The sequence below is a fragment of the Tiliqua scincoides genome, chromosome 8, assembly GCF_035046505.1.
Source record: "Tiliqua scincoides isolate rTilSci1 chromosome 8, rTilSci1.hap2, whole genome shotgun sequence".
Lineage (NCBI taxonomy): Eukaryota > Metazoa > Chordata > Lepidosauria > Squamata > Scincidae > Tiliqua > Tiliqua scincoides.
In genome coordinates, this window is record NC_089828.1 from 16221178 (window position 1) to 16241733 (window position 20556).

The 20556-nt window shown below is 40.6% G+C and overlaps 1 protein-coding gene across 5 annotated transcripts in view; it reads left to right on the top strand.

Moving 5' to 3' along the window:
• Window positions 1-15818, top strand: part of CSNK1G1 (casein kinase 1 gamma 1) — a 50075-nt gene extending 34257 nt beyond the window's left edge. For 3 of the 5 annotated variants that reach the window (XM_066634843.1, XM_066634844.1, XM_066634847.1), the window contains 3 exons: window positions 2565-2672; window positions 4481-4587; window positions 14438-15818. In XM_066634843.1, coding sequence (XP_066490940.1) covers window positions 2565-2672; window positions 4481-4587; window positions 14438-14492 — 270 coding nt within the window. In that variant the 3' untranslated portion in view covers window positions 14493-15818. Of the gene's footprint in view, window positions 1-2564; window positions 2673-4480; window positions 4588-11344; window positions 11497-14437 lie in introns of those variants that run through there. The other 2 variants (XM_066634845.1, XM_066634846.1) reach the window with 2 other exon arrangements.
• Window positions 15819-20556: the final 4738 nt, after the last annotated feature.

Sequence of the window (20556 nt, forward strand, 5' to 3'; positions counted from 1 at the left end):
TTTTAAAAAAGAAACAGAAAGCAAAGGCTGTGAAACACCGCCGTATTCCGTTCCTGGGGTTGTTAAGACTGGTCAGATCATATCCTTCCTAACCCGTGCATATTAACTGTTCCTCTTACCTGTAACTTGATGGGTTTATAATGGAGAATCTTGTAACGCACTGGACAACCAGAAAAATGTCTGAACACAGAACTGTGTGCAAAAAAATTGCAATGATGTCCTGCTTGGATTGTAGTAATTACATAGCAGCTTCACTACGAGTCAGAAGGACAAGTTCTGTCTCAGATCTGAATTGAGTAGCAAAAAAAGCATGTGTTAAGATGTGATCAGAATTTCTGGTGAGGGAGTAATCTGTTTTGATGTGTGATTTGGATGCAGGGGATTATTGCATGGGCAAGGATGTAAAAACCAAGAAGTCACAATAATCCAAGCAATTTGCAGACTAGAGCTAAAATGAAAACTGGAACAGGAGTGCATATTTTCCCATCTTACTAAAGAGGAGATATTTTAAGAAGCAGGTGTGAGTCTAGGGAGCCCAGCAGAAATAACCACAAATTAATAAGCAGAACTCAAATGATGCTGAAAATGTGCAATAAGTATTTGCTTCTTGCTGGCTGAAAATTGTTTTCTACTTAACTCACTGCTGTGGTCAGTTAGGAAGTTGGACTAATCCATATAATTAGTACCCTTTGAAGCACGTGTCTATGCTCTGGTCTAGAGCAGTGTTTCCCAAACTGGGTCATGAGCCAATTTTTGGTGGGTTGCAAAAAGTTTTTGAAACATTTAAAAAATGGCAAACAACTTTGCAAGCATCTCTGCCCAGTTTGCAGAAGAAATTATTAGCTGTAATGCTGACCTGTGGTTTGAGGCAATCTTTGTGCCCCCAAATTAAAATATCACATTTTCAGATTTTTTCTAGTAATTAACATGCTGTAGATCATGTGTGAATCCAGTTTCAGCCTTTTGTCTGGCCTGGAAGTCCCTAACTGCCCATCTTGCTCTCCAGGTGAGCCTTCTGGTTATCCTGGAAAGGTTTGGGGGAACAGCCCTTGAACTCCATTTCTAGAGAGAGTCTAGCAAATGACTATACGCACATATTATATGCAAGATCTCTACCAGCCTTGGGAGCACAGAACCCCTATTATTAATTAATAATGTATTATTAATAAATAATTTCTTTTTAGATCTGTTTTTTGGTCCAATAGGTCACAATAGATTGTTGTTTAAAAAGTGGGTCCCAGTGCTAACATGTTTGGGAAGCACTACTCTCAACAGAAGCGTTGTTCATATGCATATTATTATTAACAGTATTTATATACCACTTTTCAACTAAAAGTTCACAAAGCGGTTTACAGAGAAAAATCAAATAACTAAATGACTCCCTGTCCCAAAAGGGCTCACAATCTAAAAAGATGCAAATGAATACCAGCAGACAGCCACTAGAACAGTCAGTGCTGGGGTGAGGTAGGCCAGTTACTCTCCCCCTGCTAAAAAAAGGAGCACCCACTTGAAAAAGTGCCTCTTACCCAATTAGCAGGGGTACTTAACCAATTGTCTGCCATCATTGCGGCAATCATAGTTTCAGTCAAGTCAGTATGCTGTATGTTTCAGCATAGTTCATAGTTTCAGTCAAGTCAGTATGCTGTATGTAACTTGTGTATGTGTCCCTTGTATTGAAACTTAATTGGAGGAATCAGATTTCCTTCATGGCAGGCATGAAGATGAACGTGGTTATTAACAGTTTCCTTAAAGCCACATGCATATTTAAAGCCATATTTAGCAGAACAGTGAAGGGCAACTTGTTCTTCTTCACCTGGCTTAGCAAGTATTTGTAATGGGGAGACACAATGCTCCTTTGTAACCTCCGTTCTGAATTAAAGCTCATGCAGAAGAGTGCTTTCTTCTGCTTTTTATTTCTCTTTTTAAAATCCAGAATGTTCTTTTAAAAGTAGCATTTAGAATTGTATATATTAGGAAAAGTGCCGGCAGTAGTAACAACTGGAAACATCAGATTTCAGGGAGTGTGCATTGGGCAAATAGCACCTCAGGCAAACAATGTTTGTCGAATAACGGCAGTGGGTGGAAGAGTGAATCTTCCCCTTCTTGTGCGTTCTGACTGGGTTGGGCATCCACTTACCCTGCCCTAGCTGGTAGTACTAACCACCAGCAGATAAAAGAACTTCCTTTGGAAGCATGTTAAAATTGCACACGTATGCATGCACATCTAACTTTGCCCCCAGAGTCCTGCTGTTTCTCCTTGTGCAGATAAATAGTGTACATCTCTTTCCTGGACAAAGCTTGTACAATGATTGACTGCTGAGCCAGCAATTAGCTGACTTCTGATTTTTCAAGCTATACATTTATGGTATACATGAACTATTAACACCTTTTGGCTTCTATGCAAAAGATGATGGTAGATTTGTCAATTAATACATAAATGCTTTGGCTCTCTCTCTCTCTCTGCCAGTGTCATGTACTTTAAAATGAAAACATTGCTTTGCTTTGGTTTACTTCTATCTTTCCTCCTGTCTGTTTTGCTCTCATGCTTACAAACACCTGTGCAGACGGCATCAGAACGTCGAGGAGACTGGGACATTCCGCCAGTGCGGCAGACCAATGCTTTGTTCCTGACGTCCCACTTGGCTTCAGAGCGGCATGGGGGATCAGTACAGGTGTGCTTTCCTGTTCTTCACAGCTTTCCTCTTACTGTCAGATACTGTTGACCTCCACTTTTTTGTAAGCTGATTCAAATGTGTATGCTTTCTCACTTGATACATCTCTAGTCAGTTTCTTCCTAAAAACAGAAGTGGCTGGACTTCTTAATCTTGTTTTAAAAACAAACTTGCAGTGCTGACCTTCAGCACTTCATTTTTCATCAGTTCTAATTTATTCAGCCTTGAGGCATGCTGAAGAAAGTAAAAAAGAGGAGACAATACTGGATATTAGTGAATCTCAGTAGGAAGCAACGGTACACAGACACTGTAAAACATACAGAAGACTTTGGGCAGGAACAGAAAGATTTTGTTGCCATTCAGAACATGTGAGCAGATTCTTTTAATCTTTAAAGGGCCAACTCATGCTCAAGATATAATGCAATTTGGGGATTCTGAGTCAGGGTGCATTAACTTGGTCCCAGTTTCATCTTTCCTCAAGCACGTGGTGTTTCTGAATATTGCTGAATAACTAAGCCATGTAGACTGCAGTTAGAAAGGAGCTAACATTTTGGCGCATGCATCTGCAAGCGCCAAGAGTACTAAGCTGATAGGTAAAGAGGGGATAGCAGCAGGTAACTTCCCAGAATAATTAACATCTATAAAAACAGGGCTGTTAGGTACAAGGTAGCTGATAATAGGTTAAATGGGTGGTAAACTAGTATGTAATGCAACAGGTCAGTAAATAATTTTATCTGTAAGTGGAATTCAAAAAGCAAAAGTTTGCATCCGTGTTTTCTATCAGCTGTGCTGCATATTTGCATAATGCTTTCTGCTTAGTATATTGTGGCTCTCTCCTAGTCACTTTTGGTCCAAACTGGGACTAAAAAATCCAAAATGTGAATGTTATACCCCACACTCTTAAACTGGTGGAATTCAAAATAAATTTCAGGTATATACAGGATGAGTCTCATTATTTGCCAGGATCCAATTCCCAGAATTCACATGGATGGCAAAAATCGCATTAAATTAAATCCATTAAAAAAATATATCCCTTTGCTCAGTGATTTAAAAACGACCTTGCTGACCTTTGTGTTATAAGACAGTGTCATTAGGTGGACAATCATCAATCAGTATCTTCCCAGGCACTTAAAAAGGGCTTCACTTCCAGCCAGGCTTCACTCGGACCCCTCCCTTCTCCCAGAGCAAAGTGATTATCTTTCTTTCACATGCTCAGGGGGAGGGGAGGGTTCTAAGTGCCTGGAGAGAGAATGATTGATGGATTGTCAGCTGGCTGCCCTCTCTAGCATTAACAAGGCTATTGTTAAAGGACTGTTTTCCTTTAGTTTAGAGAGCCCTTCTCATCATGTTGAGATAGAAAAATCCATGGATTTTTCCATGAGTGAGTTACACCTGTAATCACTTGCATGACTGTCTCTCTACAACAGTAAGAAAAGCAGTTTTTTAAACTGTGATTTTAAAGGGATGCATTTTTCCCCTTCTCCAGGGATCAGCACATTCCTTCTCATTTGCAGTGGCCATTCATGTTGAGTCAAATCCATGTATAACAAGGTTGGACTTGTACTTTTAACAGTATCCTGACACCAAAACAAACAAAACAAAAACCATGCATGAAACTTTGTTAAGAACTTTTAGTCTAAAGTTAGGCTCCCTATGTCCAGTAAAGGAAAAGACACTTCTGAGCACACTTTCCTGTTCCCCTGATGTCCTATATGCAATAACTAGTTCTGCTTTGACAAAAATTGGAACAATTAACATGATCTCTCTTTCTCTCTCTGCTATTTTTTGTTCGTTTTTGTTTGTTTCAGGTGGTAAGCTCAACCAATGGTGAGTTGAACGTTGATGAGCCAACAGGAGCACCTTCGAATACGCAAATTGCAGCCCGAACTGAGGTGGAAGTAGTAGAGGAAGCTAAGTATGTTTGTGCAAGCAGGTTTTTCCTTGAATCATCTGTGTGTTTGATATGTTTGTGTTTTCCTGTGTCTGTTGCCTATATCCATAACTTGCCCTCAAATCCTTTGTTTTTGCATGATAACCACAGTGATGCTGGTGGTGGTACAGCTTCTTTTCACTTTCAGTGCCTAGGTAATGTTCTTTTCAGCCAGAGCATGTACTGCAAATTAGAAATATTTCAGCAGAATTTGCAAGTGGCATGCATAGTATGTGGAAGGAGTATAGCTTGTTTTTAATTGCTGTATATGCAAAACTAGTTCATTTTTGTAATCTGGGGGATATAGTAATTGTTATACAGCCAGGATCACTTTTCTCCTTTGTTCTTAGTTTTAAAATCTTGTGGTAGTTTCAAAGATTTACAGATCAAACACATTATTTTGATTTATCAATAAAACTGTAAATAAGCTCTCTTTTGCTATGGAAACTGGAAATTATTTTTGCCAGGTATGTTTTGGTTTGGAAGAACAACACTTGCCATTTTTCCATCTCTGTCATCCAGAGATGCCATCCTCCTCTGCATGATCTGTTATCGCCTCATGAACCATGATGTTGGAGTCTAATGCAATCCTCATGGGGAGAAGATTCCACAAAGGCTACATGGACTTGAGGCATGACAGTTGTTTGTCTTGCCTTGTGGCTGTGATGAATCTCTCAGCAATCATTGATTTCAGTTGGGTCCCTGTGCTGAAGATGGCCAGAAAATAACTGTTTACCTGCCAGAAGAGCAAGTACATATATTACCTCTAATCTGTGCTCAAGCATGGTCTCCAGTTGGAGAGGAAGGGAGTCGCCTTGGGCATCATTTTGCTGTTCTTGAGTATTGTTTTGCAAATTGCTGAGTTTACTCTTTAAAAAAAGCTTCGAAGCAGTTCTGGGCTTTGGAAAGGCAGGATAGTAATGTGTAGAGGTGTTTGTTTCCAGTTAGTAAGATAGGGTTACAGCCTAAGTCTTAACTGAATATAATGGGCTTACTTCTAAGTAAATTAAATAACATTGTTTTCAAACACCTCTGCTAATATGTTAAATGAATAAGATCCTTATGGCAAATTTAATAATTTCTCTCTTCCCAACTAAGTGTTCAGTCTTGATTACTTTGCAGAGTGTCTCTTTATTGATGAGGGGGTATATTTTTAGGTGCTTTTATACATTATTCTATACTGTCTGCTTAAGAATCTCTCATCAATTATACAGTGGGCTAGCTTCCATTGAGTGCCACTACAGTGGGCTGGGCCTCAATATTTGTCATTCTCCATAAATTAAATCTTTAGTAAAGTGCTCTGCTTGCTGTTCTGCGCAAGGCTTTCTGCTCTGACAGTCCCACATTAGCTAAGCCAAGTTTAGGTGACTTCCTTTGCTGTAAAGGCCAGATAAGCAAAATAATCCAGAATTCTTCAGTGATGAATTCATTGCTGTTGTCTATGAATGTTTATTTGGAAGTAAAAACCACAGAATTCAATAAGACTTATTCCCAAGTAACTGTGCTTAGAGGACTGCAGCCTTAGTGAGAAATGGCATGCAACTAAGTACATGAGCCACTTTTCCTTACTCTTGCATCACAACCTAATCTATTTGGACAAAAAAGATGGGTTTCTTCAGGGATGGGATTAGGAGAGAGAGAGCTGTGGAATAAGTGTAATGGTGCGGAGGTTTTTGCAGTTTTACACTGTACTTCCTCTGCATCTGTCTTTTTGTAGAAAAAGCACATTTATGCTGGGTTCTCAAGGGTCTAGGTATGCTAAAAGTGATGTTTGCACTCTTAATCAACAGGATAGTATTATAGCAACAGTATAAGGGAGACAGCAAACAGCCCAGTTCTATACAACAGTAGATGCACCTACTTCATTTCAATGGACATGGGCGCTGTGCGCATAGGATTCAACTATAAATGAATATGGCTGACTTGTACAGTAACTTTGGCAAGCCAAGAAATTCACATTCAGCAATTTTTTACATCTAGTTAGGATCTTATCTAGTTTCCCTCACTTAACTCTTTTCTGTTTCGCCCCTTCAATTTCCAACTGCAGCTGATTTTTTAAAAATTTAATTTAATATTAATTTAAGCACCATTCCCTTCTGGGTTTCCTTACAGACCATGTAGATGTTGTTCAGTTGAAATTACATTTCATTCCGTGACAGGTTCTTCAGGCTTGCTATGTGTCCCCCATACTATTTAAGTAATTTTTATCCCACCTTTCCCTCCAAACTCAAAACGCTTCCTTTGTCTTGCACTTGAAGTTCTCCCCTCTGCTTTTTGTATCCTACTGCAAAATATCTTGTAATTTTTGAGGAGAAAAGTGGAAAAACCAGTTGTGAATTTCTATCTTCATCTAAATCCTCTTCTTTTTCTTCTATCCCCTTCCCTGTCATTTTCCATTTTTGTCCTTAAACAATTTGTTCCATCCTCCCTTCCTCATCTCTGCTGCTCCAGTAGCTTATTTTTTCATTGACTTCTCCTCACATCCTGCTCTGTTGTCTCATCCCATCCTGCTTCTGCTTCCCTCTCCTCTTTTCTGTTTATTATTCCAAAGCTATCTTGTTCTTTTAGCTGCACAAATATTTCTCCATACAGAAATCCTTTTGATACTATTTTTTCCAGTGTTTTATTCTATATCCCATGAGCATAGCATTCCCGTGTCCTACCAGTGTCCCAGATTGAACAACCTGATAAGAATAGTGCTTCTAATCTTCCCACCTAATCTACCCTTCCTTTCCTCATCCTCCCATTGTTGGCAAATATTTTATATTTTTCCCATTTCCTGAGCATACCTGGGGTCATTGATTGCCTCCTTCTTGCCCTCTCGATGCTGTTGCTCTTTCTTTTCTACATCTCCAAAATTGTCTGCACCAGTATATAAAAACCTTTTACCTATGCTTCTTTTATGTATTGCATCCTTTCTGTTTTTTGCTTGACACTGCCTCTGAAATTTTTGAAATCCATCTCAAATCTGCTTCCTACCTTTGTTACTTTCCATGCCAGCTTATCCTGTCTAGTCATTAACTGCAAGTCTCTCCACTTTTTTACTCTTACTACAAGTTCATTTGCAGTTAGCGCAACTACTTTGTTTTCCCATCCACTTGCCATTATCTCTCTGTTCTTCCTAGGGTAGACTGTAAGCTCCCTTTGCATAGTGCAACCATATTCTAAAGAAGATAGAAGTAATAACATGTTAGTCGTACTAAGTATGCATGTTCCCAAAGCATGTGGGAAAGTACTAGGGGACACTACCTTGTCCTCACATTATAGGTGCCAGAACTTTCTCCAAAGTAGGTATAAATAAATTTGGTGTATATCTTTGGTCAGCTGCTGTGTTCCATTAAAGCATTAAGCCACTTGCATCCAGGCCTTTCTAGCCAGGTATCTTGAGCATTTTCCTTATTAACTCTTCCGGATGTTTCTAAACCTTTTAGATTAGAGAATACCTTCTTGCTCCTTTGGTCACTGTCCCCTAGAGCGCATTCTCTTCATTGGCGATAGTCTGATGCCCTGGTATAGTTGTCTTGGGCTGTCATGAAAGCTTGTCTTGCGTATCTTGGCAACACCCCATCATGCTTTGTCTCCCAGCCTTAGTTGCAGGAGGTTTAGGTGGAACCACGTTTGACAAGGCAGGTGAACCTGGTGTGCATCTATTGATCTGCGGTGCATGTTTGCATGACTTGCCATGACATGCTTCCATCTCACTTTCTGAACTAATGGCTTTTCCTTCCTTTCTGTGTTTTTATTTGTCTTTCTTTCTCTCTCTTTCTCTTCACACTGTCTGTAGCTGCCTGAAAATACTCAACTTGTGGTGAGTCACTCTCTCTGGTCCGCATACAAGGGGGAGTGAACCAGGCTAGGCTACATTGGTCAAATCAAAATAAAATTAAACCCCAAGCAGTGATGGGGTGGGTGGACTGTTAAGAGGAAACCTCATCAAAATATGGGCTAAGCCTAGGAAACCCATTAATTGCCAAACATTCTTCTTTTAAAACAGTAAAAACAATAAGACTTTAGCTTGTGGACAAATGTCTTAGTACTAGGAAGCGTTTGGCACCAGAAATTACAAATGTCCTCTGCAATTTGCTCATAGCAGATAACTTTACCAGTTACCAAGAATACTGACCAATGCACAGCTCTCCAGGAAGCAGGGCACTTGCTACAGAATTGGAGTTTGACTTTTTTATTTCAACATTTGATTTTACCTGGCACTACACTTTAGTTTTGCAATAATTTATGTAGCAGTTTTCATTACTATGAAAAAGATTAGAGACACTCTGCTCAGTGTTTCCGTAGCTGCATTTCAACCACAGGACCTTTCCATCTGGATTGGAAACTCCTAACTTGGTGTCTGATCAAGATTTTGATTCCTTATGATTGAACATAGGACCTACCTGTAACTTTCTTGTTGTGGGGGAGGAGGGTGACCAATGGTATATGGTCCTGTACCTTGTAAATGGGTGCACATCTTTGGATAGGCTTCTCTGTACTTTGTTATATGGTATTGTGTCATCCTCCTGAGGCTTGGGCTCCAAGAATAATCCTAAGTGCTTCAGAACCACATACTTATATACACTAAACAGTACTATCCTTTTTGAGCAATTTGATCCTTGGTACTTCCCTATGGAAGTTCTCAAGTTACTCATAGATTATCTGATCTGAATTATTCCAGCAATATTTTGTAGGAGCTAGCAGTGTAAATCTTTAGCAAAAGTAGGAACATTAAGGCTGCAGTCCTATGCACTTTTTCTTGGAAGTAAGCTCCAGTGAACACAATGGAACTTATTTCTGAGTAGACATGCATAGGATTGTGCTGTAACATATTTTGCATCAGTTTTTCCAAAATCACACGGCTTTAAATATTGTGACAGAAGAGTGGACAGGGTAAAGAGATTACATTTCCAGAAGACCATGTATTTAGTGAGGGCTGTTAGAGATTGGAGAAAAGGGTTTTGATTCGCTAATTCCAGCTCTGCTGCCTATTACCTTTACCACTGATGATCTCACAATGACCAATATTTGTGTTATTGCCCCAGCTTTGGTGCCTGTCTTAAACTTTGGGCCAAGAGTGTTTGAGAGATTATCTAGAATCTTTCAGCCTCTTATACCAGCCCTTGTCTGAGCAACAGATGGAGCTATGGAAGTAGTATGGCCGCTTTCATTGAGTGCCCAAACCAAACATAATCGCAACAAGGGAGAAACTTCTCTTCTGAGGCATTGGGCACCAGGTTTGTTACTTCTTCCCAGCTGGGCTGTGTTGGTAGTTAAATGCCAGGTGCAACATCTTGTGAAAGAGATGGTTGCCTAAACTGCCTTGAGGAAAGAAATAGTCTGAGAGAAAGCTGCTATTTGCAGCTGTAATTAATCCTTTTGGGAGAGTCAGATCTGTGTGTGAGATGGGGGTCTTGAGCATAACTGGAAATGTATAGCAGTGAATGTTCTGTGAAGTAAGGGGTGCCAATTTTACAGAACAGAAATGTTCCAAAATAAGGGGAATTCCTTGACAATTCTGTTGTATTCAAAAACATGAGGGGAGGTTGAGGTGTATGGGATTTTGGAAGGTTTTTCTCTCTAAATTACTGGACTGAAAATGGGCAACTGTCCCCAAGGAAATGTAAACCCATTACTTGAGCCCCTCGAACCCACTGAATGGGGTCACTGCAGCCTTGAAGTTTCTTTCTGGGCAAAGCAGTCAAGAAGAGACTTCACAGTGCAATTGATCTCCAGGGAACATCAAACTCAGTAGCAAGGAGCAAATCTGGTTGAATCACAAAATTGGTTAAATTGCAAGATTTCTGCTAGGAAGAGGAAGAGTTGGAGCAGGGACAGTAGAGAATATCATGTTCTGCTGCTTTGTTTCTTCTCCATCCCATGTGTCCCTTATCTTTTTAATCTGCACAATGTTGAAGGGGCAGATCGCTATCATGTGTCATTCAGTGGTTAGTTATATTCAAGGGCCATGATGGACTTGGAGGTGAAGTTGTGGGGCTTTTGCTTAAGTTATGCCTGGCTTGCCCCAATTTTATTAATAAGTGCATCCTTCCTAAATTGTTTGAGGGTTGATGACATTGGGGGAAGAGAAGACAGAGGTGTTAGGTAGGAAGTGAAGAATGTGCTTTAACCAAGGTTGCTGCTTTATAAAGGGCAAGTTGTAAATGTTATGAAGACTGAAATTCATCTTGCATTCCGAGAGCATAAATTGCTTTTTTTCCCTCTGGTCACTGCTGGTAATATTCTTCTCCCCCCCCCCCCCCATTAAAGACTGATTCAAGTATGTGAAAAATAACAGAACTCCCACAACCCAGCATTCCCTTGTGTGTGCTGGAAGTATTTTCAGGTAAATGTTATGTACTGATAAATGTCAAAATGTCCCCCTTTCAAATTTTTTAACAATCTGGGTGCATTCGAAGCATCTCTTATACGGCTAATGTGAAAGTACCTTAACTACTTCAGGATGTAGTTCCTCCTGTTCTTAAAGGCAGCTGGAGAAAATGTTGGGGAAACAGTTTCTCCATTTCAGATTTCTCTATATACCTTGTGACTCTTTCACCTGAAAAACAGGCCTCTACAGGCCAGGTGTCATGTGGTTTAGAAATCATCTCTAATAATAGCTACTTTTATCACAGAGCATTGGTACAGAAGGAAAAATCAAGTCTGGGAAATGGATGTGTTAAGGAGTACCTTGTGTATTCCATCATTCTGTGTGACTCTCTTTGCTTCATTTCATACTAAATTCATTTCTTAGGTGAAGGCCACCCAGTGTCCAGTTTCTTATGAGACGCCTGGAGTGGTTTGTCTGGTTCTGTCAGCCATCCAACCTGTGTCATCTTTGGTGGAGGCCATCTGTGCAGCATAAGTCACCCCTAGCTTCATGCATGCCTCTCTCAGATTTTACAGATCGTCTATGCTTCCTTCGCTTCTGTTGTTCATTTTATCATTGATTAAAATACACCATGTCAAAACCTAGATATGTCACCTTTGTTTGTTGTGGATTGTTTCTCTGAGATTTTACTAATGCACAGAACCTTGTGTTCTCTGTGCCCCTCTGCCCATTGAAATTATATATGCAGTCACTTTAAAAAACTTTTTTAAATTATGGAAATTTGGTCGACCTACATGACTTCCTTCAAGCTGTAGACTTTCTATGAATTCTGAAGTGCTTTGGCAAAGTTGGGAATGTGGAATTGGGATAAAAAATGATTATTCATTACCTGGAAGTTTCGAGATGCCAGTTGCCCATATTGGGCCCTCCCTCCTTTCTTCCTTCCTTCCTAGGATCCTTTGCACCCCCAGCAATAGATTATTCAAGACTGTAGTCAGACCAGCTCCCTCTCCAATATTCGAGTCAGCAGTATCTGAGATGCATTCAGCTCTTTTAATGATGTCTCCAGTTGTAGTCCCTTTACTGTTTTTCCACCAGGAAGCCACTTACTCCCATTCAGGGAGGGGGTGAAGCAGAGTACTGTAAAATAAAAGACCAAGATGCACTTTTGTTTCTGAAATTTTGTTGCATGTCCTAGTTTTTTTGGGTTTAACTTGCAATAAGGACAGTAGTCCATGATCAAAAAGCAGAGTGAGAGACAGATAGAAGTGGTAATAGCAGCAGCGCCTGTGAGCCATAGCAACTGGTGTTATATGAATTGGGTCTCACCAAAGGATATGATGGCAATAGGTACAGGTATCCAGTTTTTTGTGTGACAGTTGATTGCACCTCTTTATCTAGTCAGTGAACCCAGACTTGTTGTTGTTCATTTCTTAAAGTCATGAAAGCATCCCCTAATCACCCTCCCTACTGCTGTCCCAAGACTGCAAATGAGCAACAGCCCAAGGCATTTGTCCTTGTTCTTGGAAAACTTAGGTTCCTTCTTAAATCAGTAGAGGGGTGGTGTTGGTGACAGGTAGCACTAGACCAGTGGTTCCCAAACTTTAGGAGACTGCAGACCGCTGAGGCAAAAATTGGAATCGTGGTAGACCACATATGGCTGTGGGTGGTCTGGCATCTGCCCTCTGGTGGTCTGTTTCCCAAGCACTCCCCTGCAGAGTATCAGGGAGGACAGAGAATGAACTGCCCACAGCCACAGCGGATGAGTGATTGTGGCTGCAAGCAGTCTCCACCTTTTTTGGTGGTCTTTGCTGGAAATTGCTTGCTCAGCAAGACACTGGAAGTGATCAGAGGTGATTTTTTTTTCCCCTAAGACCTTGCGGACCACTTCTCAAGAGTATTGTGGACCACCTGTGGTCCCTGGACCACACGTTGGAATCCAGTGCACTAGACACGCATTGAGAGTTGCTGAACAGGTATTGTGAAATGCTGATGCTCCAAGGAAAGACATCTCAAGGCCCTCAACCAATCTAACTTGCGGAAAAAGAGGGTGGTTGATAACATTTGACCACAAGTACCAGGTGATTGTGGAAAGGGCTATTTTGACCATAAAAAGTCTACTGCCGGGACCTTGGATTAAAACTTTTAGATATTCAGACTGTCAACATGATTTGACATTTAATTTGGCTTTTAACTGATGACATAGCATGATGTCTGAACCTTATCTTTTCCCAGAGTACTGTTCTAAGGAAAGGGCACTGTTTTTCTTAAATATGGGAACTTATAGTTGCATAAGAACTAGAACTCATTATTCCAAGGAAAAGCCTGATATATGTTTAATGTTTGTCTTCATAATATTGTATGTAGTTATAAAGAATAACACAACAGAGTAAAAACGACTGAAGTGAAGTAAAAAAAGTGAATTTGAGATGGTTCAACAGCACAATGAACTTCAGTTTCCTGAGGTTCTTAAGGTGTGGAGGTTTTGCTCTGTAAGACAAAATATATGCTAGCTTTAAATACAACCTGGAAAACAGAAGCTTTCCCTAAGTACTTTTTCATCATTTGGCACACAGAGAGAGCTAGCACATCTGAGTAATCTGCATAAAGGTTCCATTGCAGCTAAACCAATTAATTGAGTGGATGGAGGGGATGTTTTAATCTTGGTTGATTTAAACTGTTACTTTGCAATCTGCTTGACCTGTGAAATAGATGGATAAACTGTGTTGTAGCAAGTGCGATTTCTTGTTGAAGTTGTTGTTCTAGAATTTCATTCAGATATTTTGAACACTCCAGATCAAAACAACCTAAATGTTATGAGGATGGATTCGTTGTCCTGCATGTTCTTATATTTATATAGATAATTCTCCCATGCTGCTTTGCAGTCTCTTAATGCAATTGTAGGCAACTATGATGGCTTTTCTCACTCCATTTCCCCATTTTAGGTGTGTGGGTCCATTTATTTCAGCAGCCTCTCTCAAGAGAGAGAGGTTCCTCTTTGACCTGGCCACAATTCCAGTCTAAATGCATCCTGCTTGTCCAAACCTGGACTCCAAATGAAGCCTTACTGCATCTGCTGTGCAATAATGTATCATCTCTTTTATAAAACTGCTTTGCTGAAGATCTGTCATTCTGGAAGCTCATTGCTTCCTTGTGGTGGGAGTGGCTTTTGGACTGTTGTGGACCTTTCTGGTGAAAGCTGCTATGTTTGTCCCCATTTGTAAATATAGTTGTGTAAAAACTCTGAAGCCAGGAGGCTAGAATGAGTTCCAGTAATTTTCTTGATCTGTTACAGTCCTTGAAAAGCATAGGGCTTCAGGAACATTGTGGTGATATTGCAGATGGCACCTGCCCAGTTCAGCAGTTGCTGCAGCAGAGGGGAAGGCATGGGGAGCATGTGCATTGGGTCTTTCTGAGAGTGAAGAAGTTGTCCTCATCCTGTGTGTTGTGTGGAGGAGAGAGCTTACTGGAGGCCCCAGTACGCTGTATTGATTTGCTGTGTTCTTTGTGCTCCAGGTGCTGCTGCTTCTATAAGAGGAAAAGGAGGAAGTCTTCCCAGCGCCAGAAATGACAGGTGTCTCCTTGATCTTTGGGGGACTTTGTTTACCTGCTGTTCCTGCCACGTCTTATTGAATGGGGCTTCTCTTGTGGAGAAGACAAGAAACAAGGGACACTTTAAACCAAAAAAGAGAGGAGGGGGGAAATTCCAAAATAAACACTCAGGTGGATTCCCTAATCGTCTCCCTGGCTCACTCCATGCCTGAGGCTCCTTTTGGAACTGGGATTGCATCTTCTCAGGCATTGGTTGCCCTTGTTGGAAGGAAGGCTGGCTGGCTACCTTCCTCTCTCTACAACAGTTTGGCAAAGGGGGCATATTCCTAGTGAATGTGCTTTGTTCCTGCTCCCTTTCTCTTTTGTTTTCTACACGCTTTTTCCACCAACAGATGGGGGCTTTATCATCTACGGGCTCAAGGTGGTGGTGAAGAGAGAGGAGGCTCTCATGAGGGTCCAGCTTCTCGTTGTCCAGACTTTGTTTAGGCTGCGCCAGCAGCTTCAACTCGATCCTTCTTAATCACCCTCTGACAAGATCCATGGTAGTAAGCAAACGGCAAGAGAATTGCAATCTACTCTTCCAGTTGCCTTGATTTTACTGGTTTCTGTGACATCTCCCTTCTCAGAATGGTTACAGAGAAGTGTCGATTGTTCTAAAGGAACTGATGTTGCACTTTTTAATTATTTTTAGCATTATATATGCATATGCTGTAAGTGGTTCCCTCCCCCAGTGGGTATGAATGATGCCAACAAACGTTCAGCTTGTATTTGGGTGCAAAGCCTTTCCATGACTTAGTCTGTCTGCCACATTTTGAAGTCCTCTACAATTACTCTGGAGTTTAAGACCCCACTGTTGGTTGTGCACTGAAGCTTACTTGAATTTTCAGCTGCCCTTTCCAGCTGTCAATGAACACCCCTGTTGTGGTTTTTCTCCATGGTGCCTGACCCAAACCTGCTTGGAAGTCTTTTTCTGCTGGCAGGAGGGAGAGTTCAGCTGGGCTGAACTCTGGGTGGGCCACCAAGATGCAAATGCAGACTACCATCAGTGAACTGGAAAAATGAGGCATTTTATATGGTTTTTGGAAAAGAGCAAACCTACTCCGTCAGGGAGAGGACACTGCCACCGCCTTAGGCTATCTGTCTAAAATAAGACCCTGCAAAGGTTTTGAGTCATCTGTACAGCACAGAACAGCATGTAGCCACCAGCAGTAGAGCAATCTGTGCATTCACCTTTAATTCTTTCAGTTAAACAGTCAGTTTTTTTTTAAAAAAACCCACTCTGGAAACTGGACCATTTTTAAAAATTACTATTCTGCAAATGGAGTTGACTATGCTCTGCATTCACTCAGTGTTTTGTGTTCCAATGCAAAGGGTGTAATTTGGGGAGGGGGGGGAAGGTGGGAAAACTGAGAGCATTTGTCAAGCGAAGCCAGGAGCTCATATGGTCTGCTTACTGCTCCAGAGTCACTTAGAATTACAGACAAGGCTCATGGGCTTGCCCTCTGAAATATCATGTCACATCTGTACTCAACTGTAATGCAGTCTTTGAGTTTTCTCAGTAATACTTCTGGTTCCTTAGGAAGGGAGCTGCCCTGAACCCAACAGGTTGACTTGCGGGCAGAATGAGTAGGAACAGCTTACCCTTCAGACAGGAGAAGCAAGTTCTTTGAGATGATTGTTTTGGCTTCTTTAACTCAAGGTTTTTAAAATGGTTGTAGCACCCCCCCCCCCCAAAAAAATTTAAAAGCTTCATGTGAGTATAAAAGAAGCTGCCATCACTGAGCTGCAGGCTGCATTTTTCTTCACAGCTCTTGAACTGTAATATAAACTTGGTTTGTGCCCACAAGATACCAGGCCTTGAAGACTTTCGCATCTAATCTTTCAGTCTCTTTCCTTTATTTGGTATTTGAGAACTCTTTGCTTTCAGCTATTTATAAGAGGAAGGGGCCTGATTTTCTCCTTCACTCATCCTAATTAGTAACATTTTCACCAATTGAATCTTTCCTGCAGTTTACTACAATGGAGACATTCTTCCCAGGCTTGCTATAGGAAATCATGGCCAAATCTCTTGGGAAGAGATGTAGGAATTTTGCAAAGGAAAATCCAGTGGCATATTTCCTAGCCTTGCTGAGTGCAGCAGCCTTTGTGTTGCTCTTTCTTAATCTCTGCTAAATGTCTGGCATTCTTTAAACTCTGTTTCACATTGCTAAGCGTGTTAGTTCTCTTCCATCCAGGAACAACTTGGAGTGTGCAGAAGGGGAAGAGATGTTTTTTAGAAGCTCCTTTCTGGAAGAATATGTGAATGCATTTCACTTGGACACCTCATGAGATAGCTTTTATTGAAGATTGCTTGAAAGATGTATTACTCTTGGTCGACTTCTTCATGGCTCTGAAGATTTAGCTTTCTTACAAATTAAAAATGTGTAAAATGTAGGCAGGGAAAATGATTAAGCTCTCAGAAACAGCTAATATCCAAATCCATATTTTCATTCAGCTCTGGGGCTCTTCAGAGAGCAAATAGTTTAATAAGTGATTATTGTTATACAGATGCTCCTAGATCCTTGGAATAAAACTAGATTAAATGGACTTGGGCTAAGAACTAGAGAAATTATTTTGACCTGCATTTTTTTCCAGGACTCCCTTCTTTTTCACAGGCTTTCATTTCACCTGATGTACAGCTGCTTAACAGTGGAGAATAGCTGAGCAACATACTGGTTCTGTTCACAAAACTGGCTGCCCAGTTTCTCAGTGCTTCCTTTTAGTGTTAAACATCAGCAGCCACTCCTGGAAGCAGCCACCACTGAGCAGAAGCTTCCTTTGGGTTTCAGTTGTGCTCCTTTCAGAAATGCTGCTTTTCCAAGGGACAGTCAAGTATAAGAATAGTTTTCTTCCCTATTCCTTTTAGCTATTTTTGAAGAGAATGCTGCAACCCATTCTCTCCAAATTGTCTGTTCCAGATCAGTGCCAACCTTGGGAAGTCAAAGCTGGCATTGCCATTAATTATTTCAAAACTCACTCTTTTCAAAATGGGAAGTTCTAACATCTTTTTGTCTGTCTTGTTCCTCAGCACAATAAGGGTCTCTGCATTCTCCTCATCTCCCCCTTCCCCCAGTTTTGTCTTCCAAAAAGCAGGCAAAAAATTGCTTAAAGGTTAATTTGAGAGGGTTGTTTATCTTCAGGGGCCCTTGTTGTGTTTTCTGGTCCTACAAGAATAAAACATCAGCATGTACCATGTGTTTCTAGTTGAGGACAAAGATTACTCTGATTGGTTATTTAGAAACTTGGCTTTCCAGAAGTTTATCAAATTCCACCGGACTCAGTAGCCTATCTGAAGAAAACTTTGATTTTTAAATGAGCCATTTAATGGCCATAACCACAATTATGCTAGCCAATAGCTGCCTTTCCTTCTGATTTCAGTCTCTGAAGGTAGCTCTGGTGTTATGCCAGACAAATTAGCAGTTGTCCTTTTCAGAGTTCAAAAAAATCTTAACCTCACAGTAGGTTTGGAAACCTTGCCTCTTTCAATATTGTCTTAATCTTTTTTCTTTAATCATGAACTAGCTTCCAGAATTATTGTTCCCAATCCGAAGGCACTTGCTTTTCAAGATACTCTGCCCAATGGTCCCTCTAATCCAAACCAGGCAACTCTGAACCATATCTTTCCTCTTCTGTGACTTACTAGAACTTCCAGAGGCAGGGGAACAACCTTGTATCTTCCCACTTTTGATTGATGGAACTTTGTCAACAAATCTGTGTTTCCTGAGCTTTCTGTGAGTGTAATTTGAAGACAAACTGAAAACACCACGGTGAACATTCCCTTCAGTTGTGTGTAGTTTGGAGCCAGTGTTAGTATTGGCAATGTTTGTCACCTGTCAGCCAGTCTCCTTCATTAGCATTAAGCTAAAATCTTTTCTTCCTCAACAGCACTGCTAAAGCTTCACAGTTGGGGTGTACTGAGAACTACACACTTTTTGCATGCTTACATGAAAAATTGCCAACTTAGGTTCTGCTTAGGGGCCTGGTTTTCAATCTGTTTAGAGCCTCACTAATGGAGGAATAAGAGAGCTTCCTTTACAGTCCCTGGTATTTGCATGACGTCCATCAGTCAGTTAAGGAGTCTAATATCCGCAGTGTACTTTGGTTGCCTTGACAGTTCTCAAATGCATTGTGTTTCTGCATAGACCCCAGTTTAAGTGATTGGGAATAGAAGTGGTTTCTCAAACCTCCCTTCAATAGATGCACTGTAGATGAAGGGAAAGATGGTAAGATCTACTGAAATTAGAGAAACCACTGTTTGCTATATTAACACCTGAGAAAACCTTCACCTCACTTAAATGTAAAAAGCCAGACCTTGGGTCTGAGACTGAGCAGTACATTTCTTTTATTTTACTAACCCATACTATTAAGAAAATTTGGTCTCTAGCAATTTTATGTCTTCTCACTAGGACACCCTCTTACTCTTCCCTCTTTAATAATGCAATAGCAACTTGCACTTCAGTACATCAAAGCCATTTTAATTCCAGCTTGTTATCCTAGAATGCAACAGCTGTCAGAGGATGGACTGGGGCACTGTCAAATTAAACAGGTAGTAGTTTCCTGGTTCCCAGTGCCTGCTTCAATGTTACTCTTTCCAAAAAAAATGCTAGGGGCATGCCCACTCAGTATAGGCAGGGCAAAGGCTTGAAATGGCCTCTCTCATTTTTTTTTTTTTTTAAGACTGTCTCAGGAAAATTCTCACTTTTTATCATGCTTTCAAAACATGAAACTGCTGCACAGTGTGGGCTACCCTGTGGTACCTGGAACAGGTTATCTTCTCCAGTTAGGAAAGCAACTTGAATACTGATAAAGTCTGTCTTTGCGATGACCAAGCAGGGAGGAGAATTGTCTGTTTGGGGCATGTGGACCATACCAAATATTGCATCTTCCCCAGAAAGGGAAATCACGGTTAAGTGATTCGTTCCCTTTGGAAACCTTGCAATGTATAATTTATTATGTCTGTTTCTTTCATGTAGGCCTTTGTGCTTTTAAAAATGGGATGACTGGGATAATGAGTGAAACTCTTGTTACTGTAAAGAAAAAATCAGCTGTGAAATCTTTTTTTAAAGTATTGTGTGCACATGTCTGATTCTTGTTGAAATGCCTTTGATTTTTAATCTTTTATTTTAAACATGTAATGCAATGTTTTATTCATATAATCTGGGCACTGCTTTTGGAACTCAGCAGTGAACATAAACTTGCTATTTTTAACATGAATGTCAATTTCACATGCATTTTGAAATGGTTCAACCAGGATAAGGGCTTACATAAACCATGCAGGCGGCTCCTCTGGCGCTGGTTGGATTTCACTTTGCCAGGAATTGGGTCCTGCTACTGATCTTTCTGATGTGCCTGTTTAATGGGACATTGCAAGAAATGTTGTGTACCTTAAATACTCCTTTCCCAATTTGCACCGTTTTAATGTAAAATAAAATGTCAACTTTGCTCTGTTTACATTTGTGCAGGCCTCTTATTTTGCCTTGTTTATAAGAACATAACATAAGAACAGCCCCACTGGATCAGGCCATAGGCCCATCTAATCCAGCTTCCTGTATCTCACAGCGGCCCACCAAATGCCCCAGGGAGCACACCAGATAACAAGAGACCTCATCCTGGTGCCCTCCCCTACATCTGGCGTTCTGACTTAACCCATTCCTAAATGTTATGAATGTCAGGGCCTCCTACCAACTTGAAAAACAGAAGTGAGAAAGTTAATTACCTTTGCAAAATCTGCATGTGACACAGCCTGCTTGTTAACACTCCTGTCTTAGAAAAAGTTAATATTTTTAGCAATGCTCAACACATTCCAAAGTTGCCATTTGAATGCTTTACTTTTCAGTTCTCTGTTTGGGTGCATGTACATTATCACCTTTAAATACGCTGTATTTGAGCCATCATTGACTCAACTAGCATCCTACATCCACTAATTCCTCTTGAACTATAATTTAAAAATATTTAAGACACCATGGATCCTGTTAAGAATGTTATAACAGGATCCACCGTGTCTATTTTTTTTTTTTTTTTGCCTTCTCTGGAGGCATGTTGCC